Raw genomic sequence first — 26,540 nt, forward strand, 5'->3', positions numbered from 1 at the left:
AGGTTATTCCATCCTTTCACTAATATAAATAATGCTGTGTTCAACTTGATATTTCTAACATATGTTAGGGCCTGGCAAACAGCATAATAAATGTTTCTTGAGTGGGGTAGAGGAGAAAGGCAGGAAGATTTTTCCACCTTCACATATGTTAAAAAATGCAGCCCAATGTCAACCAAATTATCAGGGAATTAGCTCTAATTCTACTTCTCCTCTAGCCCATCTAATCAAGGGCTGACCCAGCTTCTGAAGTCTAGGCACGGAAGTACAGCTTTATCCTTCCCCTAAGACTGCCCTCCCTCAGGGTGCCACGCTACTTCACACATGCCTTTAATCACATACCTGAGTCCACCTTCTTATCCTGACTTCAGTTTTGGAGTGCCACTTTGCTTGGTGAGTCTTCAATGGTTATTTCCTAAAAGATTGTAGATGGGGCTCAGAAGATGAAGGAGCGGGAAGAGAAGGCTCATACCCAGCAGGCTGCGCTGCCATAAATCTGCTAGACCCAGCTCTAGTTCCAACAGGTGAAATTCCGTATGCCGGAGGCGGGGCTTCATTTGCCGCGGGTGGGTTTTCATTTCCGGCCAATGAAGCTTCATTTCCAGCTGGTAGGGATCCGTATCCTGCAGGGGATGTTCCGAATACTCCTGGTAGGGGCCTGTATCCTGCAGGTGAGGGCCCGTATCCTGCTTGTGGGGGTCCGTATCCCACCTGTGGAGTTCCATACACCGCTGGTGAGGGTCCGTATCCCGCCTGTGCGGCTGTGTATCCCGCCTGCGGGGACCCGTATCCCGCCGGTCCGTATCCTGCCTGCGGGGGTCCATAGACAACAAATGGGTAGGCTGAGAAGGAAAAAAAAAAAAAATCAGTTACCCATTTTTTAGAGTGGACAAGGAGTAGGTAAGAAGGAAGAAGAAGCGAACTGACACAGGAAAAGAATTCGGGCAGAATAATGCTAAAGCCAGATCCTTCAGCCACCACTGGATGAAGGTCACTGGATGAAGGCTTTATCATTTCCTGTTTTGGAGGGGTTCAAGTTAACATGAAAATAAGGTTACAGTTATAGCTCTACATTACTTATAGTTGTGCTCAAAGATTATTTTATTTAATAAATTTTGAGTATGAAGAAAGCAATACATGCTGAATGAGGGGTATGTATTTAGAAAATAAAAGATGAATTTTATTTTTTTAAAAGATTTTATTTATTTGGCAGAGAGAGACACAGTGAGAGAGAGAGGAGTGGCAGGGGGAGTGGCAGAGGGAGGAGCAGGCAGGGCTCAATCCCAGGACCCTGGGAGCATGACCTGAGCTAATGGCAGAGGCTTAGCAACTGAGCCACCCACGCACCCTGAAAAGATGAACTTCAAAAATCGTCTATAATCCACTCTCAAAGACAAAAATTTAATATTCTGGTGTATTTCTTTGTAGAATCTGTTAATATTTTTATACACTCACAATCATAACACCCATACATTTTTTTATCTGGCTCTTTTTACTTGACATTATAAAAATTTTCTTTACATTATTAGCATATTTCATACATTAAAAGCTAGACAACATTTTATCACATGGATAGGTGCTACTTAATTTCCCTGCTGCAGGAGAGCATGTTGTTTCCAACTTTCTTTTTTTTTTTTTTAGATTTTATTTATTTATTTATTTGAGAGAGAGAAAGAGAAAGCATAGGAGCAGGGAAGGGGAGAGGGAGGAAGTCTTAAGCAGACTTCACACTGAACACAGACCAGATCCAAGGACCCTGAGATCATCACCTAAGCCAAAACCAAGAGTCTAACAATTAACTGCACCACCCAGATACACCATTTTCAATTTTCTAACTCATATTGCAATAAACCTGGACTTTATTTATTTTCTTGGCTACATTTCCAAAGTGGTTTAACTGAGTCAATGAGTGGACAGTTGTCAAGTTACTTCGCTGTAATCCACATTTATGTTTGAGATAACTAGAAAAAACTTTAAAAGAATGGTCTTAAAGGTTCTTTAAAAACGAAAGGAGGGGCGCCTGGGTGGCTCAGTGGGTTAAGCCGCTGCCTTCGGCTCAGGTCATGATCTCAGGGTCCTGGGATCGAGTCCCACATCGGGCTCTCTGCTCAGCAGGGAGCCTGCTTCCTCCTCTCTCTCTGCCTGCCTCTCTGCCTACTTGTGATCTCTGTCCATCAAATAAATAAATATAATCTTAAAAAAAAAAAACGAAAGGAATATGTGGAGGAAGTCAAGAAAATGATGTATGCATCAAATACAAATACCAGCAGAAGTGGAAAACTTCACAAGAAGCCAAAAAGAAATTCTGAAGCTGAACAGTACAGCAACTGAAATGAAAAAATCACTAGAGGGATTCAAATTCAGATTGGAGTAGGCAGAAGAATAAATCCATTAACTTGAAGATAAAACGAGGGAAACAATAGAGGTTGAGGAATAGGAAACACACACACACACACACACACACACACACAACCAAACACTGAAGAAGAGTGAACAGGGCTTGAGAGTAACAGAGCTTGAGGGACCTGTGGAACACCATCAAGCAGACCAGAAGAAGTCCCAGGAGGAGGAGAAAAAGGGACAGAGCAAATATTTGAACAAATAGTGACTGTAAATTTCTCAAATTTGATGAAAACATGAACATAAACATCCAGAAGCTCAACAAACTTCAAGTAAGATGAACTTAAAGAAACAAACACTGAGATACATTCTAATGAAACTTTCAAAAGACAGAGACAAAGGGAGAGTCTTGAAAGCAGCGAGAGAGAAGCATACAAGGGATCCTCAGCAGATTTCCCATCAGAAACTTTAGAGGCCAGAGATAAACTGTCAAACGAGAATCCTCTATTTGGCAAAACTCCTTCAAGAGTGAGAGAGAAATGAAGATGTTCCCAGATACACAAAAGCTGAAGGAGTTCATTCTTACTGGGTAAGAAGTGCTTAAGGTAGTTCTGCAAGGTGAAGTGAAAGGACACCAGACAATAACTTAAAGCCAACTTTATAGGGATAAAGACCTCACTAAAGCTGAATCACTGGGCAATTACAAAAGCTAATATTTTATAATAACAGCTTGTAATTCCATTTTTTGTTTTCTACATAATTTAAGAGACTAATGCGTTTATTTATTTGTTTTAAAGATTTTATTTGTTTATTAAGAAGAGAAAGAGCATGAAAGTGGAGGAAGGAGCAAAGGGGGAGGGACAAGGAGAGGGAAAGAATCTCAAGAAGAGTCACAGGCTGAGTGCAGAGCCTGACACAGGGCTCGATCTCATGACCCGGAGATCACAGTCTGAGCTGAAACCAAGAGTCAGAGGCTTAACTGACTAAGCTACCCAGGCACCTCTCAGAGATTAATGCATTTAAAAGAATTATTAGATTATATTTTTAGCCACACAACTATAAAGATGTAATTTTGTGACATCAGTTGTACACAAAACTAAAATCTGTAGACATGTATGTCATGTTCCAAGGAGATCCCAAGAAAGGACTACCTTTTGGGGCCTGTTGATGGCCTGTTAGGAGACCCTTTGTGGCCCACCTGCAGGCTGTGGACCACATTTGAGAATCACTGTGGACAGGCACAACTGTTAAAGGCCACAGGGCATGAAGCTGGAGTCCTCAGTGAGGTTGAAGGGCCCAGCACAAGCATGGTGGCTCTACTTAGGTGAGATGAGAAGAGGTGGGGAAGGGCACCTTTTTTGACTCAGGCTATAAGCAGGAAGTGACAGTTCCTGTTAGCAGGAGTCGTCCATGTCTACTCCATATGTGTACATTACAGTAAAAAGTAAGCCTCAAACTGAAGCCCAGTCATTGCTGACCTGCTACGGGGCTTCAGTCTAGAAACAAAGTCATGGACTCCATTTCCAATTCTCTAAACTTCTCCTTTTTCTCCTATAGCAGAGTTGCAGGCAAACTAGCAATGAATGGATCTTAGAGCCCTTGGCATATTTTTCCACCACCCAAGGAGAACTTCCCTGCCACTCCTTACCTGGACAAGGCATCTGTTGGGAGCACATGCCCCCCTGCCCAGTAACTACGTACAGTCCTGGAGAGCTGAACCAGTAGTTTAGACTTCCAAGTGGAACTCCCCTGGCAGCTGAGAAGACAAGTTTGGCAAAATAGGGACTTTTTAATTCTTTTAAGCAGCTATCAACCAAATAATTAATAAATTATCAACCATCATCTCACATATATGTCCAAAAATGCTCCCAGGATACCAGATAAAAAATATATACCTCCCTTGTCCTGAACTGCATGTTTCGTGAGGGCAGAGATTGTGTCTTATTTGCCTGTGCTTATCCAGGGCCTAGCACAGCACTTATCATAAAAAATATTCAGAATCCAAGTGAGGATTCCATCTAGTTGGCAAGACACAACCATGGAAGCCAATGTAATGGCAACGTGATACAGAAGAAAGAAAGTGCTTCTTGATTATCTTCCTCTTATAAGGACTCTCTTATAAGGATCCTTGTGATGGCATTTGAGGCCCACCTGGATAAGCAAGAGTAATCTCCTCATCTCAAGATCCTTAAATTAATTACATCTGCAGGGATTTTTTTTTTTTTTTTTCCAAACAAGGCAACATCCACGGATTCTGAGGGTTAGGACATGGATATATCTTTGGGAGCCATTATCGGCCTACTGCTCTATTTCTGGCCTATGGCATGTGACCAGAAGTAAGGTACACCGCTTCCAGAGCTTCCCTGGTGCAAGCTTCCCAGGTGAGATATTTACTCTCTTTCCCTCCCTGCCAGCTATCCAGAGGGGCTGTGGAAGCCATGTGTTAAAGATGGCAAAGACCCTAGTACTCTGGGCCCCTACATGGCTATGTGGTTCAGAGCCCCATATTATCCTTGCTGATTGTCCTTTACATAAGCAGTAATATTTACTGCCTTAAGCTACGGATAATTTGGGATTTTTCTGTTTCAAGAGATAGCATTATCTTAACTAATTCATTATAAATCTGAAGTTGTCCTCTTTACCCCTACTATCCTCCTTGTCAATATCCTATTAATATCCTTCCCAGAAGTGATTACTTTATTAACTTATATGTTTGCTCATTTATTCTTTTTTCAAAAGATTTTATTTATTTATTTGACAGATATAGATATATATATATAGAGAGAGAGAGAGAGAGAGAGAAAGAGAGAGCGAGCGCACACAAGTAGGCAGAGTGGCAGGCAGAGGTCGGGGGAGAAACAGGCTACCCGCCGGGCAAGGAGCCCAATGCGGGGCTCCATCCCAGGACCCGAGGATCATGACCTGAGGTAGATGCTTCACCGACTGAGCCACCACAGCACCCCTGTTTGCTTATTTCTTGTATGACTCTCACTAGACTAAGTTTAACAAAGTTAGGGGCTATGTTCGCCTTGTTTACTCTTGTGTTCTTAATCATCTCATATAGAGTTTGGCAAACAACAGGTACTCAACACGTATTTGGTAAAAACAAGAATCAAAGAGCCCCAACAAGTCAGCTCTGTAGAGGGGAAGAGACTTCTGCAAAGGGTCAAAGAATCAGATCATGAAGCATGATGGGTAGTTAATTCGAAAGACCTGAAAGAAGCCCATCTCACAATCTTACGTTCTTACTGGGGGAGCAGGGGTAGGCTCCCACACCTAAGCCATGATATAATCAGACCCAGAAAACAATGGGCCAAGCTCACATATGTTGCCTAAACTCTTCCCAAGTAGCTGTATAACTGCTGAGACTCCGTAGCTTTGCAGGCCAAGAAGCAGATCTTTTTTTTTTTTTTTTTAAGATTTTTATTTATTTATTTGACAGAGAAAGACACAGCGATAGAGGGAACACAAGCAGAGGGAGTGGGAGAAAGGCAGGTTCCCCTCGGGAGTCCGATGTGGGGCTCGAACCCAGGACCCAGGATCCAGGATCATGACCTGAGCCAAAAGCAGATGGTCAACCAACTGAGCCACCCAGGCGCCCCCAAGAAGCAGATCTTAATGAGAGCACAGAGAGGATCCCCTAAAGTTGCCTGATCCTTGGTCCATAATCTTAAAAATAAGCCCCCTCAGTACTGTGAGGCCAAAAATAAGAAGGAACTCAAGAACCAATATGCAGTTATTCTGAGTTCTGCAGACACTGGTAAAAAAGAGGAGCCGGACTTCCAAGTGGCCCCCGACTCTGGATTCCACAGGCTGTGCTCTGTCTGCCAGGACACCTTGTTACCCAGTGTCAGGCTTCCAGATGCTGTCTGCCCTTTGGACGATGAAGAGCTATTGGTTGGGTACAGCGTGTGAGCTCCTTGGCCTTTGTATTTTTGCACTGTATCTTAAAGGTAACAGTAAAACAATTTCTTACTCCTCAATTTCTTATATATGGCTTTTCTGCCACCTGTCTTCTTTAGCATTTCTCTCTAACTAAGAGCACCAACAAACTCAAATTTCCACATGCAATGCACATCCTTCAGTCTTCATTTTATCAAACATCTCTGTAGCAGCTGACAAATGATCACTCCGTAACGCCTGAAACTGTCCTTCCTTGACCTCTAGGACAATAAACTCAATTCTCCTCCTACCTCAGTCAGCCCCTTTGCATTCTTCATTAAGGTCATCCCTCCCTCCATCCCTGAGCTGTTGAGGACTCTTGGAATACCATTCGTAAGTCACTGAAGGATCCTATCACTCACATGGCTCCAGAGATGACCTGCGTGCTGAGGATTTCTAAACCAGTCTCTAGAAGATACAGTTCATCTTTGAAGCTCTGAGCTGCAAATCCACTGACCACTAGCATTCCAATGTGCCTCACATTTAATAAGATGGAGGAATGAAGAATATAGGATAAAAAAAATAAAACATTACTTGTATCGTATTCCTGCCATTTAAAATGCATGATGTGCATCTAAGCATGAGGAAACAGACAAACCCAAATTAAGGGACATTCTACAAAACAATAAGCCTGTATTCTCTTTAAAATGTCAACATCAAGAAAGGCTGAGTCCAGATTAAAGGAGACCAAAGATACAGGACAACTAAATTCAATGTGTAATCTGGGATTAGATCCTGACTCGGGGGGGGGGGGGGGGGGGGGGGGATGTGCTATTAGAATTAAGAACAAAACAGTAATGGGTTAAACATTTGAATTTGAATATAAACCAAATATTAACAGCATTGTTTCCATGTTACATTTCCTGAATTTGAAAAGCAGACTGAGGGTAGATAAGAGAATACCCTTGCTCCTAGGAGATTTATATCCAAATACTTAGGGATGAAGGAAATGATCTTTGTGACTTATTCCCAAATACTTAAGTAGAAACAAAGCAAAAAAAGAACAAGATAAAGCAAAGGTGAGAAAATGTTAATAATGGGTGAATCTAGATGAATGGTCCATGAGAGTTTGTTGCAATATTTTTAAAAAATATTTTATTTATTTATTTGACAGAGAGAGAGAGAGAGAGACAGATCACAAATAGGCAGAGAGGCAGGCAGAGAGAGAGGGGGAAGCAGGCTCCCTGCCAGTCAGAGAGCCCAACAGAGGCTTAACCCACTGAGCCACTGAGGCAGCCCTTGTTGCAATATTCTTGCAACTTTTCCATAAATAAGATTATTTTTCTTTAAAAAGTTCAGAAAAATAGCAAGAAGAGGTTTAGGGTTTAGATTCTAGCTCCATTGCTCTCTATCTGTACAGTCTTGAGACAATGTATAACCATCACTGGCTCAGTTTCTCCTGTTATCAACTGGGATAATGACTATAGCTACATCATAAGTTTTTGTGAGGGTTACAAATACTGACACATGTAGGGGCACCTGGGTGGCTCAGTGGGTTAAGCCTCTGCCTTCGGCTCAGGTCATGATCCCAGGATCTTGGGATTGAGCCCTGCATTGGGCTCTCTGCTCAGCAGGAAGCCTGCTTCCTCCTCTCTCTCTGCCTGCCTCTCTGCCTACTTGTGATCTCTGTCAAATAAATAAATAAAACCTTTTTAAAAAATTTAAAGAACAAAAACAAAAAAAAACAAATACTGACACATGTAAAGGGTCTGGAACAATGCCCACTATATGGTAAGTGTTCAGTAAATGTTAGTATATCTAAAATTGAACTCCAACATAGACTGTCTCCTACATTCTTCACTATGGTTTATAGTATCATAATCCAATCAGTCTTCTGAGCTAGAACGTTCATTCCATTCTTCTGTGTCCCCAGCATTTTGTCCATGCCTCTGTTACAGCATATTTGCATATGTCCATCTCAACTAGATGGTGTTCATCTCAACGAGATTGGAGTTGGAGGTAGAGGCAACAGAGAAAGAGAAAGAACATTCCAAATAGAGCAAATTTCAGGGCACCTAGTGGGCTCAGTCAGAAGAGCAGGTGACTCTTGATCTTGGGGTCATGAGTTCAAGCCCCATATTGGGTATAGAGTTTACTTAGATAGATAGATAAGTAAATAAAATTACCAGAAAGAACAAATAACATGAAGGCGCAGAGATGAGAGAACAGGCACACAGAAGTCCAATTAGATTGGAGTACAAACGGTGAGAGAGGAGGGGTATGAAATGAGGCTAGGTTAAATAAAAATATATCATTAAGGGATTTATTTATTTATTTTTTTTGTAGGCTCTGCACCCAACATGGGACTTGAACTCACAACCCCTGAGCCAGCCAGGTACCCCGTAAAAGGATTATTTGTATTCACAGTCCAAAAAGAGTTATCTGGTACATACTTTAGATCAGTGCTGCGGCACTTGACAATACCTCTTCCCTCTTCTCATGAGAATGGGAACTACAGCTAAGAGAAGCAAAGGCAAAGCCAGAGAGGAGAAAAGACAGAAAGGCACGACAAAGGAAAAAGAACTCGCACATCTGGGGCTTCCAGAGCTGAAAATGAGACGACTTAATGATAGGAGACCAGCATTTTTTTTTATATACATTTTTTTTAAAGATTTTATTTATTTATTTGAGAGAGAGACAGTGAGAGAGAACATGAGCGAGGAGAAGGTCAGAGAGAGAAGCAGACTCCCCGTGGAGCTGGGAGCCCGATGCGGGACTCGATCCCAAGACTCCGGGATCATGACCTGAGCCGAAGGCAGTCGTCCAACCAACCCAGGCGTCCCAGGAGACCAGCATTTAAATGGACGAGATTATCAGGTAAAATTAGTCATTCAGGTGTCTGAGTACAAGCTCCTGGTAGACTGCAAACTCCTTTAAGACAAGGAGGGACTGACTAATCTTGCTCCCAGCCTGTGGTGTAGTGTGTGTCCCATGGTAGGGAGGCTCAGGAAATGCCTGCGGAATACACGTGCAGCTACGAACTGCTTGACTTCGGAGGCCAAAGTCTTGACCGGGTGGGTAACAGTCCTACTTCACCTCCACAGGCCTCAAACCCCCCACAGCATTTAGAATCCTTATTAGCAGTGCTCACCAGCAGAGGCAGCTTTCATCATCATCTGGGCAAATTCGATGGCACCTCCTTTTCTGAAGGCTAATTTAAAGGTAGCCTGTCCTTCCCAGCCACCTGGGGGAAGCAATGACACACGCTCACTAAGGTGCTGGCACCACTGGCCAGAGAGGACCGCCCCAGACAGACAGAGAAGCACTACCCAAAGGAGCGGGGCAGCTTTTTTTGAATTCCAGCATGAGCCAAGTCTGAATCTTAAATCTTCTGGAAGCTTTTGAGAAAAAACAAACAAACAAACAAACAAAAAACCACTTCTGAGGGGGGACCACTTACCATCTGGGGCTGCCTGAATGATTCCTTTAATGAAGTTGGGGGTAAAGACTGGTTGTTCAACGGTGCAGTTACTCATCAGATCAAATGGCATCATAAAAGAACACATGGAGTCATTGACTGTGTGTGAAGTCACGAAGATCACCTATGAGAGGAAAGAAATTTCAGAGAAGGACTACAGTTTGTCCACGGGTTGAGACATAGCAGAGCAATTCTAAGGTCAAGGCTGCTTTGACGTCCTGGCCTAATTGGGAAATATCACCCATTTTCTTCCATATTCTTCAACATGGAAAATCATAAAAGTGTGAATGTTTTAAAACACTTTGAAAGTCAACGTTTACCCTCTCTCCGTTTTAAGGAAAACAAATGTGCAGTTAATCTGATCAAAGAAGAAGTAGAATTACCCGGTATGAAGTAAGAAACACTGTTCCTCTCTTTGTACCACAGAAGACACTGGATCCCTCTGGTTGATGTGGGAAGGAGAGTTCTACATCCTGACACTGAGTCAAGACACTGCAGAAAAGAAAGGGCAGACACCACTCAATTTCAAAGTTATATAAAATGACACACATAAAGCTTTTAGCATAGTTCCTAGCCCAGAGTAAGCACTCGAAAAACATTATCTGCTGCTGTTATTGCCATTATTTTATTGAAATTGAAAGGAAATTAAATGATATTATTCTCTGCTCATTTATTCTCCCATTTTATCACCGGTTTCTCTTTTTGCTTTTTTTATAAGATTCATTTATTTATTACAAAATGAGGGTTGCCAGGGGTAGGGGGATAGGGAGAGGGTGGTTGGGTTACGGACATTGCGGAGGGTATGTGCTATGGTAAGTACTGTGAAGTGTGTAAACCTGGCGATTCACAGATCTGTACCCCTAGGGCTAATAATACATTTTATGTTAATAAAAAATTTTTAAAATGTTTTAAAGATTATTTATTTTAGAGAGAAAGCATGCACAGGCAGGGGGAGGGGTGGAGGGAGAGGGAGAAGGGAAGCAGACTCCTCACTGAGTTGGGAGCCCTACGTGGGGCTTGATCTCAGGATCCTCAGATCGTGACCTGAGCTGAAACCAAAGGTCAGAGGCTTAACTGACTGAGCCACCCCAGTGCTCCGGGTTCTTTTTTTTTTCTTATCTAATTTACATTCTTCTTCTTCTTGTTCTTTTTTTTTTTCTTATCTAATTTACATTCTTCTTCTTCTTTTTTTTTTTTTAAAGATTTTTTATTTATTTGTTAGAGAGAGAGATACAGAGCGCAAGCACAGGCAGACAGAGTGGCAGGCTAGAGGCAGAGGGGGAAGCAGGCTCCCTGCCGAGCAAGGAGCCCGATGTGGGACTCGATCCCAGAACGCTGGGATCATGACCTGAGCCAAAGGCAGCCGCTTAACCAACTGAGCCACCCAGGCGTCCCTTCTTCTTCTTCTTCTTAATCTTCTTACCATCTCACTAATTTTTTTAAAAGATTTTTTTATTTATTTGACAGAGAGCTAGATCACAAGTAGGCAGAGAGGCAAGCAGAGAGAGAGAGAGAGAGAGAGGAGGAAGCAGGCTCCCTGCCTAGCAGAGAGCCCGATGCAGGACTTGATCCCAGGACCCTGAGATCATGACCTAAGCTGAAGGCAGAGGTTTAACCCACTGAACCACCCAGGCAGCCCACTAATTTTTATTCTTTACGTGCAGTAAGTATAAAGCACTGTGGTAACGGAAATGTTTCTCTGACTCTTATAGAGACAGTAAGGCACACAATGGGCTTCAGATTTCTCAGGCATGTTGTGTCCTCTTCCTGTCATGTTTTCCCCTCACTATTAACCTGAGAAACTTGGACTCATCCTATTCTCGCTCACAGAATCCTAACGGGTTTCTTCTCTTTCTCAGTAATTACTATAATACATACATGCTTATTTGTTCAATGTCTTAACTATGATCATTAAGGACAATGTCTTTCCACTGCAGCTCTAGCAAACAGTGGGTACTACTAAATATTTATGGACAGAATGTGGGAATGAAAACATGAATACAAATAATAGAGTAAGTATTGGGGTGCCTGGGTGGCTTAGTGGGTCATGATCTCAGAGTCATGATCTCAGGGTCCTGGGAACGAGCCCCACATTGGGCTCTCTGCTCAGTGGAGAACCTGCTTCCCTTCCTCTCTCTCTGCCTGCCTCTCTGTCTACTTGTGATCTCTGTCTGTCAAATAAATAAATAAAATCTTTTAAAATAATAATAATAAATAAATAATACAGCAAGTACTAATATGACATACATCACATTACTGGCACAAAAATGTCATAGCAGTTTAGTGGAAGGAGAGATTAGCTTCGGTCGAAGTGATTAAAAATGACTTTATAGAAAGATCGAAGTGTGAGCTGATTCTTAAGATATGGACAGTGTTTCAGGAGGCAGAGTTGAAGGCAGGGTACAGTCCGGATAGGGAGCAAACAGCATGTATGGAGATGCAAGAGCAGCATCCATGGTGTACGCAGTGGGAAGCGAACTGCACACTTGGGAGCCGGCTACCTGTGTGGATTCAGCAAAACAGCATGGGAGTGTTGGGGTGGGGAGAAGAGTGAGATAGCACTGGAAAGTCATGCTGAAACTAGAGCTTGGAGACACTATTTAATAGGCAAGGAGAAACTGTGAGCTACAGCTGTCTCAGCAGGCTAGTCACATGATCAAGGAGGGGGGTATATGAGAGGTATAAGAATCCCTAAGGGGTACTGTGCTGGCTCAGTCAGTAGAGCATGCAGCTCTTGATCTTGGGGTCATGAATTCAAGTTCTATGCTGGGTATGGCGATGACCTTAAAAAAAAAAGAATCCCTAAAATAGGGCGCTGGGTGGCTCAGTTGGTTGAGCAACTACCTTCAGCTCAGGTCATGATCCTGGACTTCCAGGATCGAGTCCTGCATCGGGCTCCCAACTCCTTGGAGTCTGCTTCTCCCTCTGACCTTCTCCTCTCTCATGCTCTCTCTCACTCATTCTCCCTCAAATAAATAAATAAAATCTTTAAAAAAAAAAAAAAACCTAAAATATTCCTGATGTGCCACAATAAGAACTGGAACTGGGGTGGTGGTGTGGTGATAAAAAGGGCTTTTTAATATACAATGAAAATATAAGATGTCAGAAAAAATAGGGAATTCCAGGGATGCCTGGGTGGTGCAACTTGTTGAATGTTGAACTTGGTTGGGGTCAGGTTGTGGCCTCAGGGTCTGGGATTGTGTCCTGAGTCAGGGTCCCCACTCAGTGAGGAGTCATCTTAGGACACTCTCTCCCTTTCCCTCTGCATCTCCTCTCTTTCTCAAATAAATAAATAAATCTTTAAAAAAAATAGGGAACTCCAAAACTCAGTTCAGAACTCTGGAATCAAACCAAAACCTTATAGCAACTAAGATAATGTTTAATCAAGAAAAAAATAGCTGAGGGGCGCCTGGGTGGCTCAGTGGGTTAAAGCCTCTGCCTTCGGCTCGGGTCCTGATCCCAGGGTCGTGGGATCGAGCCCCATGTCGGGCTCTCTGCTCACCAGAGAGCCTGCTTCCCTTCCTCTCTCTCTGCCTGCCTCTCTGCCTGCTTGTGATCTCTGTCTATCAAATAAATAAATAAATAAATAGTCTTTAAAAAAAAATAGCTGAGTCTCAGTAAGAGAGCTTTTTGACACTTTAACTTACCCTGGTACCATCCTCCAATCCCCAGTTTGACAACAGCCTTAAAAATAACCCACATTCCAGGGCGCCTGGGTGGTTCAGTAATTCACTGTCTGCCTTTGGCTCAGGTCATGATCCCAGGGTCCTGGAACCAAGCCCTGTATCAAGCCCCCTGCTCAGTGAGAAGCCCACTTCTCCCTCTCCCAATGAAACTTGGTGAAGCAGACTATTTCTGAATAAATGTAAAAAATAAAATAACCCATATTCCTAGTCTAAGTGCCAAGTACCAAAGAGAGCAGAACACACCTTATTCTCAAAGAATTGTGGTTGTTTTAACTTGTCTGGTAGCTCCCTGAGGGGCTGGCTCAAAGGGTGTTGCCTAATTTAGGCACTACCCAGGTGACTACCCAGGGTGCATTTATCAAAAACAGTTCAAGGTAAATGTATTAGTTGCTGCTGTCTGGAGCAAAGATAATACTTAGTGCAAATGAACAAAACTGAAAAGTTAGGGAGGAAAGGCTGATGAGCTGCTTTAGTGAATAACAGCTTTGAAAAGCTCTGACATATTCATGGAACTCTAGAAAGCCATATGCATATCTGCCCAGGGCTGGATTCATGCTCAGAAGAAAACTGAGAAGGCCCAAAACTTTTACCTCTGGTTGACAGTAAGGCTCTTCTCAAGCAGGAAGTGAAAGCTAAGACAGAGCTGTAAACTACATGGCTGAGTGACAAAAACATGCTCTAAACATACAGGCAGACCCCATCTGCAAAGGCAGGAAGGTTTTATTATTATTATTATTATTATTTTGGTACAGATTTATAAGGAAATAGTGAAATCACTAGTTGGCAACTAAGTTAATATAAAAAAGACTTCAGTGACCACATTTGACAAAGAGTACAAACTTTATAAAATTTATAATTCAGAAAGCTATTAAACAATAACTACAACAAGCAGCAACAATGTACCCTAAGACAGAAAATCTGATTTTCAGATTTGCCAAATTATAATATTCAGAATGTCCAGTTTTCAACAACAATAAAAAATCATGAGGCTTGCAAATAAACAAGTAAGTATGGCCCATAGGTTTTTCTAGGAACATTAGACAATCAAACTAATAGAAACTGTACTGAGAAAGCCCACACATTGGATTAACTAAACAAAGATGTTATTTGTTTGTTTGTCTGTTAGGTGAAGTACAACGTGGTGCTCAAACTCCCAACCCAAAGATCAAGGATCCCATGCTCTACTGACTGAACCAGCAAGGCAACCCACAAAACCAAGACTTTAAATAAACTATTTTAAGTATGCTTAAAGAGCTAAAGGAAACCATGTCTAAAATAACCAAAGGAAATAATGAGAACAATGTTTCAAAAAGTTGAGAATATCAATAAAGAGATAGAAATAGAAAAATGAAACAAATAGAAATTCTGAAGATAGAGATTACAATAAGTAAAGTGAAAAATTCAATAGTGGTGGGCTTAATGGCAGATTTCAGCAGGCAAAGGAAAGAATCAGTGAACCTGAAGATAGGTCAATTAAAAATAAGTTACTACCCAAGTAACAGAAAAAAAGAATGAAGAAAAATGAACAGAGTCTAATCGACCTGTGGAACAAAATCAAGCTTACAACCAAATGCATAATGAGACTGCCCAAAGGATAGGAAAAAAAAGAGGGGGGACATAAAAAATATTTGAAGAGGGTGCCTGGGTGGCTCAGTGGGTTAAGCCGCTGCCTTCGGCTCAGGTCGTGATCTCAGGGTCCTGGGATCGAGTCCCACATCGGGCTCTCTGCTCAGCAGGGAGCCTGCTTCCTCCTCTCTCTCTCTGCTTGCCTCTCTGCCTATTTGTGATCTCTCTCTGTCAAATAAATAAACAAATAAAATCTTTAAAAAATTTTTGAAGAAAAAATGGCCAAAATTCCTCCAATTTAATGAAATACATGAATCTACATATCCAATACGCTCCTACTAGGATAAACTCAAAAAGACCCACACCAAGACATATTATAATCAAAGAGCTAAAAATCAGATACAGAAACTCAAAAGCAGCAAGAAAAAAGGATCATCGTTTACAAAGAACCCTCAATAAGACAAAAGGCTGACTTCTCATAAAAAACTAGGGAGGCAGGGTTGCCTGGGTGGCTTGGTTGATTAAGTGGCTGTTTTTGGCTCAGGTCCTGATCCCAGGATCCTGGGATTGAGCCCTACATTGGGCTTCCTGCTCAGTGTAGAGTCTGTTTGCCCCTGTACCTGTGCCCCTCCCCCTGCTTGTGCTTTCTCTCACTCTCCCAAAGAAATAAAATCTTTTTTTATTATTATTTTTAAAAACTTTTTTTTAAAGATTTTATTTATTTATTTGACAGAGAGAGATCACAAGTAGGCAGAGAGGCAGGCAGAGAGAGAGAGAGGAGGAAGCAGGCTCCCTGCTGAGCAGAGAGCCCGCTGCGGGACTCGATCCCAGGACCCCGAGATCACGACCTGAGCCGAAGGCAGCGGCTTAACCCACTGAGCCACCCAGGCGCCCTATTTTTAAAAACGTTTTAAAGATTTTTATTTATTTATTTATTTGAGAGAGAGCAGGAAAGAGAGAGAGCATGAGCAGGGGGGAGGGGTAGAGGGAGAGGGAGAAGCAGACTCCCCACTGAGCAGGAAGTCCAACATGAAACTCGATCCCAGGACCCTGGGACCATGACCCAAGCCAAAGACAGATGCTTAATGGACTGAGCCACCCAGGCACCCCTCAAATAAATAAAATCTTTAAAGAAAAGAAAAAAACTATTGAGGCTACTGGGATGACATATACAAAGTGCTAAAAGGAAAAAAAAAAATATGTCAACCAAAAATTCTGTATCTAGGAAAACCCATCCCTCAAAAATTAAGGAGAAATTAAAATATTACCAAGTAAACAAAAACTGAGAATTCATCACAAGCAGATCTGAACTATAAGAAATGCCAAAGGAAGTCCTTCAGCCTGAAATAAAAAGACTCTGGGGTGGGGCGGGGGGACTTGGAAGACTGTCAGTTAAGAGTCAACTCTTGATTTCAGCTCAGGTTATGATCTCAGGGTTGTGAAATTGAGCCCCACATCAGGCTCCATGCTATGTGTGGCCCCTGCTTGGGATTCTCTCTTCCCCTGCCTCTTTCTCTCCCTCTGTCCCTCCCCAACCTTTCTCTTAAAAAATAAAAATAAAAAGACACAGTAAATTAAACCCTTACAAATAAACAAGAGAACATTGGTAAAGCTAACTACATAGGTAAACATAAAAGTCAGTATTAATGTATTTTGGGTTTGGAACTCTTCATTTCTTCCTATATGAATTAAAAGGCAACTGCATAAAATAATAATTGTAAATTTACAGTGATCAGTACCCAATGTATAAAAATGTAAACTGAGGCAATAATTGTGTAAGGGGACAGAGTATATAGGAACAAATTTTTTGCATAGAATTAAAATTTGGTATTGGGGCACATGGGTGGCTCAGTCAGTTAAGTGTCTGTCTTTGGCTCAGATCATGATCCCAGAGTCCTGGGGTCAAGACCTGTGTAGGGCTCCCTGCTCAGTGGGGAATCTGCTTACCCCTTTCCCTCTGTTCCCCCAACTCATGCTCTCTCTCTTATTTGCTCTCTTTCTCTCTCAAGTAAATAAATAAAATCTCTAAAAAACAACTAAATTGGTATTAATTTGAACTAGTGTTATAAATCAAGATGTTAAATGTAATCTTCAGGACAACCACAAATAGATTAACTAAAACACAAACAGTAAAAGAAATAAGGAAGGAATCAAGATAGCATATTAGGAAATATCTATTGAACACAAGGAAGGCATTAATGAAGGAACTGAAACATAGAGGAAACAAATAGCAAAGGAGCAGAAGTTAACTCCTTCCTTATAATTATATTAAGTGTAAGTGAATCAAACTCTCCAATTAAAAGTCAGAGATTGGCAAAATACACATTTTTAAAGTATGATACAAGTATACGCTGTCTACAAAAGACTTCCTTTAGATCCAAAGACACAAATAGGTTTAAAGAGAAAGGAAGAAAAAAGATATTCCATGAAACAGTAGCCAAAAGAGAGCTGCAGGAGCTATACTGATATCAGAAAAAAATGGACTTTATTTATTTTTTTAAAGATTTTATTTATTTATTTGACAGAGATCACAACTAGACAGAGAGGCAGGCAGAGAGAGAGGAAGAGAAGCAGGTTCCCCAGTGAGCAGGGAGCCTGATGCAGGGCTGGATCCCAGGACCCTGAGATCATGCCTTGAGCCAAAAGCAGAGGCTTTAACCCACTGAGCCACACAGGTGCCCCAAAAAATGGACTTTAAAACAAAAATTATTATGAGGCAATACTATATTATGATAAAAGGGCCAATCATCAAAAAGACATTACAAATGTAAACATGAATACATTTAATAAAAGTCAACTAGACTTAACATAAGAACACTTCAGCCACAAAGGTAGAATATACATTCTTCTCAAATACACATGAAACATTGTGTAAGACAGATTATATGTTAGGCAACAAAACAAGTCTCACTAAATTTATGAAGACTGTAATCATATTGAGTATCTTTTCTGACCACAATGGAATGAAATTATAACAGAGGGAACCTGACAAATTAACAAATACGTGAAAATTAAACAAAATGCTCTTAAACAACTAATGATTCAAAAAAGATATCACAAGTGAAAAGTAGGCAAAGAGGCAGACAGAGGCGGGGGGGAGCAGGCTCCCCGCTGAGCAGAGAGCCCGATGCAGGACTCGATCCCAGGACCCTGAGACCAAGACCTGAGCCGAAGGCAGAGGCTTAACCTACTGAGCCACCCAGGTGCCCCAATGCTTGCAATTTTTTTAAAAACAGCAAACCAATAATCTAATTTTCCACACTAGAAAACTATAAAAACAAGACCAAACTAAACCCAAAGCTAGCAGAAGGAAGGAAATAATAAAGATTATAGTGAACATAAAGAATAGAAACAAAAGAATCAATGAAACCAAAATTTTATTCTTTATCCTTTAAGCAAAATTGACCAACTTTTACCTAGACTAAGAAAAAAAGAAAGAAAACCTAAATTACTAAAATTTGAAATAAAAGTGGGGATGTTATCACAGAATTTATAGGGAAAAAAAGGATTATGAGCGAATATATGAAAAATTACATGCCAACAACTTAGATAATCTGGGGAACCTGGGTGACTCAGTGGGTTAAAGCCTCTGCCTTTGGCTCAGGTCATGATCCCAGGGTCCTGGAATGGAGCCCCGAAGTAGGCTCTCTGCTCAGCAGGGAGTCTGCTTTCCTTTCCTCTCTCTCTGCCTGCCTCTCTGCCTACTTGTGATCTCTGTCAAATAAATAAATAAATAAAATCTTTTTTAAAAATTAGATAATCTATTTGAAACAGATAAATTCCTAGAGACAACCAAAATGAACTAAAGAAAGAAAATGGGGCACCTGGGTGGTTTAGTCATTAAGTAGCTGCCTTTGGCTCAGGTCATGATCCCAGTGTCCTAGGATCAAGCCCTGCATCGGGCTCCCTACTCAGCGGGAAGCCTGCTTCTCCCTCTCCCACTCTCTCTGCTTGTGTTCCCTCTCTTGCTGTGTCTCTCTGTGTCAAATAAATAAATTAAATCTTTTTTAAAAAAATAAGAAAGAGGGGCGCCTGGGTGGCTCAGTAGGTTAAAGCCTCTGCCTTCGGCTCAGGTCATGATCTCAGGGTCCTGGGATCGAGCCCCACATCGGGCTCTCTGCCCAGCGGGGAGCCTGCTTCCTCCTCTCTCTCTCTCTCTCTCTGCCTGCCTCTCCATCTACTTGCGATCTCTGTCTGTCAAATAAATAAATAAAATCTTTAAAAAAAATAAGAAAGAAAATCTGAATAGAACTATAACAGATTGAATCAGTAACCAAAAAAATTCCAACAAAAAAGCCCAGGATGGGGCACCTAAGTGGCTCAGTGGGTTAAATAAGCCTCTGCCTTCAGCTCGGGTCCTGGTCTCAGGGTCCTGGGATCAAGCCCCGTGTCAGGCTCTCTCCTCAGTGGGTAGCCTGCTTCCCCCACCTCTCTCTCTGCCTGCCTCCCTGCCCACTTGTGATTTCTGTCAAATGAATAAACTCTTAAAAAAAAAAAAAAAAGCCCAGGATGTATATTATGTGTTGATGGGTGGAGGGTTTTGCACATGTCTATTAGGGCCAATTGGGTCCAACAGTGTTGTTCAGATCCTCTCTTGTTTTATTATCTTCTGTCTGGCTGTTCTTTTGATCATAGTTTCTTAGAAGCTGGGTTGAGTGAGGAATGTTGAGCGACTCCTTAATAAATACGGTTTCTTTTGGGGTGATGAAAATGTTCTGGAATTAGACAAGGGTAGTGATTGCATGATATTGTGACTATACTAAAAGCCTCTGAATTGTACATTTTAAAATGGTTAAAATGGGGGGGGGGTGCCTGGGTGGCTCAGTGTGTTAAAGCCTCTGCCTTCAGCTCAGGTCATGATCCCAGGGTCCTAGGATCCAGCCCCGCATCAGGCTCTCTGCTCAGTGGGGAGCCTGCTTCCCCCTCTTTCCCTGCCTGCCTCTCTGCCTACTTTGATCTGTCAAATAAATAAATAAAATCTTAAAAAAGGAAAGAATGATACCTTGTGTCTGAGAAGAAAGATATTTCTATGCTAAGAACTCCATCATATGTCTTAATTCTACAAAATAAAACCATTTTTTTAAATGGTTAAAATGGCAAATTTTGTTATATGAACTTTACCTCAGTAAAAAATTAGGTTTGTATATTAAGTGTAAAACCTCAATAAATCAATTAATCAAATTTTAAAAACTGTGAAGAAAGAATCCCATGAGTTTGGTAATTCATTGGATCTGGGAGACAAAAAGTCATGAGAAATCAAAGGTGATCTTTGCCTCCAAAGAAATAGGGAAGCCAGAAAAAGAAGCTTATTGGGAAGTAGGGACATAAATTTGGCTCTAGACATGTTGAAATATTCAGGAGGCAGGAGTACTCTTTGCAATTTCACTCTGTCATGTCCTTGGGTCAGCATATAATACACGGGGTTTCTCAATCTTGGCACTATTGACTGGGTTGGATAATTATTTGTTGTTCTGGGCTGTGCTTTGTAGATTGTTTGGCAGCACCCCTTGTCTCTCGCCACCAAATATCAGTAGAAACCCACCTCCACACCAAATTGTGAAAACCAAAATGTCCCCTGCGTGCAAAATCACCCCAGACCAAGAACCACTGTCCTACAAGGATGGCAAAGTGACTGCAAAATTTCAGTGAAAAGTACAGTACAGTGAAACAAAGAATGAATTTTCATCATGTTGGTAAATGTTATAATGTGGAGACAACAAATTTCTAAAAAAGAGGTTAAAACTGCAAATGAAATTTCACAGCACCAGGGTGCCAGGGTGGCTCAGTTGCTAGGCATCTGCCTTCAGCTTGGGTCATGGGGATCAAGCCCCATGTAGGAGGACTCCCTGCTCGGCAAGAAGCCTGCCTCCCCCTCTCCTATTCCCGCTCCTTGTGTTCCCTCTCCTGCTGCGTCCCTCTCCCTGTCAAATAAATAAATAAACTCTTTTTTCCTTTTTAATCTTTTTAAAATAGATTTTTTAAATCTTAAAAAAAAAAGAGAGTTTATTTATTTGTTTGACAGAGAGAGGAGGAAGCAGGCTCCCCACCAAGCAAGAGCCTGACTTGGGACTCGATCCCAGGACCCTGAGATCATGACTTGAGCTGAAGGCAGAGGCCTAACCCACTGAGCCACCCAGGCGCCCCCAAATAAACAAAATCTTTTAAAAATAAATAAATAAATTTCACAGCCCATTTGGCTAAGGATATCAAACACTATTCTGTCTCCAGGTAACAACCTAACTTTACACCTCGAGAAACTAAAGAACAAACCAAACCCAAAGTTAGTAGAAGGAAGGAAATAAAGATCAGAGCTGACATAAACAAAAAAGAGAATACAAAAGCAACAGAAAAAAAATCAGTGAAACTAAGTCATTTTTTTAATCAATGAAACTGACAAATCCTTGGCTCCATTAACTACTTAAAAAAAGAGATGACTCAAATTACCAAAATCAGAAATGAAAGAAAGGACATTACAACGGAAGCCACAGGAAAAAAAAAAAAAAAGGATAAGACAATACTATGAAAAACTGTATGCCAACATATTGGATAACCTAGAAGAAATGGACAAATTCCTAGGAGCTAATTCATTAATAAATAGAAAACCTGAACAAACCAATAATAAGTAAAAACACTGAATCAGTAACCAAGAACTTCCAGCAAAGAAAAGCCCAGAATCGGAGGGCTACACTGGACAATTCACCAAACCCTAAAAGAATACCTAACACTGATCCCCCAGAAAATCTGCCCAAAAACTGAAGAGAAGGGAACACTTCTAAAGTCCTTCTCTGAGGCCAGCATACCATGATGTCAAAGCTAGAAAAAGATACAAGACAAGAAAACTATGGATTAACATCTCCAAAAAACACTGATGCAAAAATCCTAAACAAAATACTAGCAAACTGAGTATAACAGTACATTGAAAGGACTATACACATAACCAAGTGGGATTTATTCCTGGAACACAGAATGGTTCAACATATGAATATCAATCAACGTAATAAAAATAGAAATATCATATGATCCAGCAATCTCACTTCCGGGTACATATCCAAAGGAAATGAAAATAGGGTATCAAAGAGATAACATGCACTCCTATGTTCACAGCAGGATTAGACCCAATATCCAAGAGAGAGAAACAACCTACTTGTCGGTCAATGAATGAACGGATGAAGAAGATGTGGTATTTATATATACATATCATTCAGTCATAAGAAGGAAATCCTGGGGACACCTGGGTGGCTCAGTGGGTTAAAGCCTCTGCCTTCGGCTCAGGTCATGATCCCAGGGTCCTGGGATCGAGCCCCGCATCGGGCTTTCTGCTCCGCGGAGAGCCTGCTTCCTCCTCTCTCTCTCTGCCTACTTGTGATCTCTGTCAAATAAATAAATTAAGTTAAAAAAAAAAAAAAGAAGGAAATCCTGTCACATGCTACAACATGAATGAACCTTGAGAACACTGTGCTAACTGAAATAACCTGAAGAAAGATAAGTACTGTATGATCTCACTTATATGTAGAATCTTAAGGAAAAAAGTCAAATGCATAGAAGCAAAAAGTAGAATGGTGGCTACCAGGGACTCAGGGAATGGGGGAAATGGGGAGATGGTGATCAAAAGGTACAGATTCGTAGTGATGTAGGATGAATAAGTTTAGAGATCCAACGTACAGTAGGCATGATGGCTATACTTAATGAGTATATTGAAAGGGCGCCTGGGTGGCTCAGCGGGTTGGGCTTCTGCCTTTGGCTCAGGTCATGATCCCAGGATCCAGGGATGGAGCCCCACATGGGGCTCCCTGCCTGATGGGGAGCCTGTTTCTCCCTCTCCCTTTGCCACTACCCCTGCTTTGCCCTCTGTCAAATAAATAACTAAAATCTTTCTTTTAAAAATGAGTATATCGTGTGCCTGGGTGGCTTGGTGGGTTAAATCTTCTAGGCCTTCAGCTTGGGTCGTGATCCCAGGGTCCTGGGATTGGGCCCCGCATCAGACTTTCTGTTCAGCGGGGGGCCTGCTTCCTCCTCTCTCTCTGCCTGCCTCTCTGGTTACTTGTGACTGCTGTCTATAAAATAAATAAATAAAATCTGGGGCACCTGGGTGGCTCAGTGGGTTAAAGCCTCTGCCTTTGGCTCAGGTCATGATCCCAGAGTCCTGGGATCGAGCCCCAAATCGGGCTCTCTGCTCAGCAGGGAGCCTGCTTCCCTCTCTCTCTCTCTGCCTGCTACTCTGTCTACTCAGATCTCTCTCTGTCAAAATAAATAAATAAAATCTTTAAAAAAAATTCTATAGGGTGACTTTCAAAAATATATCTTTCAACATACATTTGTTTAATTTAAAATATTTTTGACAGAATTTTAATATATTTTTAAAAATACATTTTATTCTTTTTTTAAAGATTTTTTATTTATTTATTTGACAGACAGAGATCACAAGTAGGCAGAGAGGCAGAGAGAGAGGAGGAAGCAGGCTCCCTGCTGAGCAGAGAGCCCGATGCGGGACTCGATCTCAGGACCCTGAGATCATGACCCGAGCTGAAGGGAGCGGCTTAACCCACTGAGCCACCCAGGCGCCCTTATTCTTTTTTTTTAAAGTCTGTATCCTGGATTAGACTCAGGATGTGGGGGGTGTCACTCATATTTCCCTGGGAGGAAGTGCAGAAGGATACATACCAAAATGTAAAAAGCACTGGATGTTGGAATCTGGGGTAATTTAATTTTTTTTCTAGTTTTTCTACAATAAACACATATGGTACCATCTGCACAATTTTAGAATATTGGTTAAAAAAGGAAAACTCAGTGTCTTCCCTATTTACCAGCAGAGCCCTATATGTTCAATTATAACTTAGCTGGGGGGGCGGGGGAGGCAACCTCCCCAGAACACAGCTACAGTGTGATAAAATTCCCAAATGTGTATTCTGAATAGACAAAAGAACCAATTTTCTTCTCAACCTTGTTTTAAAAAGTAGTTTCTATCATCACCAAAAGAACCTCAAACAATCCCATTTAAAAATGAGCAGAGGAACTGAATAGACATTTTTTTACAAATAAGAGATACAGATGGCCAAAAGACACATGAAAAGATGCTCAACATCACTCATCATCAGGGAAATGCAAATCAAAACCACAATGAAAGCTCACTTTACACCTGTCAGAATGGCTAACATCAAAAAGACAAAAGCAGGTGTTGAGAAGATGTAGAGGAAAAAGAACACTTGTGCACTCTTGGCAGGAATGTAAATTGATACAGACAGTGTGGAAAACAGTGTGGAGTTTTCTCAGAAAATTAAAAACAGAAATACCATACGATCCAGTGATTCTACTACTGGGTATTTACCTAAAAATGAAAACACTGATTTGAAAAGATATATGCACCCCTATGTTTACTGCAGCATTATTTACAGCAGCCAAGATATGGAATTAACATAAGTGTTCCTCCATAGAAAATTAGATAAGGAAGATGTGATACACACACACACACACACACGAATATTATGCAGCCATAAAAAAGAATGGGATTTTTTTTTTTGGCCACTTGCAACAATATGGATGGATCAAGTGTATTACACTAAGTGGAATAAATCAAAGAATACCATATAATTTCAATTATACATGGAATCTAAAAAACAAAACAAATAAACACCCAAAAAGAATAAACACAGAGGATGAACTCATGGTTGCCAGAGGGAAGGTGGGGGGGGGGCGCTGTTGAGTAAAATGGATGAAGGGGAATGGGAGACACAGCCTTCCAGGTTTGGAATAAAAGGGAACGGCCCAGGGAACAGTCAGTGGTACTGTAGTACTGTAAGCTGTTTTGTATGGTGACAGATGGGGACTATTTAGGGTGAGCCTAGCATCATTTACAGAGCAGCCCAGTCACTGTGTCGTCCACCTGAAATTAATGTTACACTGTGTGTCAACTATGATCAAATTTAAAAAAAAATTGAATTAAATAAAAATAAAGAAATATCGTAGTTTCTACCCAAGAAGCCAGAGCACTGACAGAGTGGGTGTTCTCTGATGAGGACAAGGCAGAGAAGCAGTCCTTTTGCTTTCCAAGGGACACCTGGAGTTGCGACGATCAGACCCCAATCCAAGCTCTCCCGGGGCAAGCAATTTACTTCTCTTTGTTTCAGTTTGAGGAATTCCCGGAGAAATAAGGGAAACACTGCTGATCCTCATTGTAGATAGAGCAGGGATGAGTACGAAGCTCTTACAGCTGTTGGGCGATGATCAAGCATTCAAGAGCACAGAATGGACCCCATCAAGGTAACTCGAACGACCATGAAATCAGTGTTTCTGCTACAATCTTTTAAAACGTGCTTCATGCCCTGCTTCCGAGCCACACACGGAAAAGCAGTGGGACAGACCCGACGCTCAGCGAGAAGATGCCCAAACCCCAGATCAGAAGTGACTGCAGGGCACAGAGGCACCTGCGCTCAGGTCAAAGCGTTCTGAGCGGGTGAGCCGGGAGACCTCGCACGCGGCCGGCCATCATCATCTCCTACTGCAAGGGAAGGCCGACGGCCTCCACCGCACGAAGGAATCTGTCAACAACATTTTCTCGGGGAGGAAGCAGAGAAAACAGATCTGGACATCAGCACTCGGTACGGTCTGAGCGGATCTTCCCGACAAACGCGCAGTACCCCCCGGAGCACAGCACTGGGTGTCAGAATCTCCCGCTATCCGACAGCAAAGGAGACCGAGGGCCAGTGGGAGCGGAGACACGAGCCGGGGGGCACCGCGCAGGAGTCTGGAGCCCCGGGCGGGAGGAACCGAGCAGAGGAGCGGCGTGGAGGCGAGGCACGAGGTGGGACCGCGAGCGAGAGGCGGGCCCGCCCCCGCGCGGACCCGGAAGCGCCGCGCAGCCAGCGTCCGCCTCCCGAGGGGTCGGGTCCGCATCTTTACCGTGAAGGAAGCGCAGTCAGCCCCCCGCCCCCGTGGGGGCGAATAGAAACGGGGCTTCAGGGGGTTCTGAGGGCGAGCGAGGCCCTCGCAGCGCGGGACGGTCAGAGTGGGCCGCACTCCGGCCTCTTCCGCCGCGGCGTTCCGGGAGCCCCGGAGGGGTGCGCCCACCGCTTCCCCTCACCCCTCGCCCGGCCGCCGTCACCCCGCGGAGGTCCTGCGCTCCCAACGGCAGCCGCACGCGACCCCAAGGGGCGGTGCGACACCCTACTACTACCAGTGCTCTCCCGCCTTTCTCCTGAGGCGACGAGCGCCTCGCATTCACCTGACCGAGGCCACGAGCTCCAGCCTCCGCCACCTCTAAGCCCCTAAACGCCTGCGGGCGCGCTCAAACGGAGGGGGCGGGGCTCCGCCTGTGGTGCCCGGAAAAGGCGGGAAAGGTCCCCATTGGCTGAGAGTCTTCAAGCCGCCGGCCCCACCCGCCGGCTTCCTCCCGCCTCTAACAGCCCCCCTCCCCGTCCCCCGGCTTCCCTTCAGGCACCTTTCGCCAAAAGGGATGATGGCCCCGCGGCGGTTCTCGGTATGACTCTGATTCACTGCCATCTTTCTCCAGGCCCCCTCCTGCCGCCCCTCAGATGGGAAGGGGCGGGGCCTGCGCCAGGCCGGGGGGCGGGGCTTTGAAGGGGAGGGCGGAGATT

The 26,540-nt window shown here is 42.8% G+C and overlaps 1 protein-coding gene across 1 annotated transcript; it reads right to left on the reverse strand.

Annotated features, from left to right (window-relative positions):
- Positions 1 to 398: 398 nt before the first annotated feature.
- Positions 399 to 26,515, reverse strand: WBP2NL (WBP2 N-terminal like). The gene is given in 7 exon segments (XM_045083986.1): positions 399 to 662; positions 3,986 to 4,024; positions 4,026 to 4,093; positions 9,371 to 9,463; positions 9,680 to 9,821; positions 10,081 to 10,189; positions 26,384 to 26,515. Coding segments are annotated over 7 exon segments (777 nt in total). The 5' UTR covers positions 26,446 to 26,515.
- Between the last annotated feature and the right edge of the window lie 25 nt (positions 26,516 to 26,540).

Source organism: Mustela putorius, unplaced genomic scaffold (assembly GCF_011764305.1).
Source record: "Mustela putorius furo isolate JIRA1106 unplaced genomic scaffold, ASM1176430v1.1 tig00000738_pilon_pilon_pilon, whole genome shotgun sequence".
Lineage (NCBI taxonomy): Eukaryota > Metazoa > Chordata > Mammalia > Carnivora > Mustelidae > Mustela > Mustela putorius.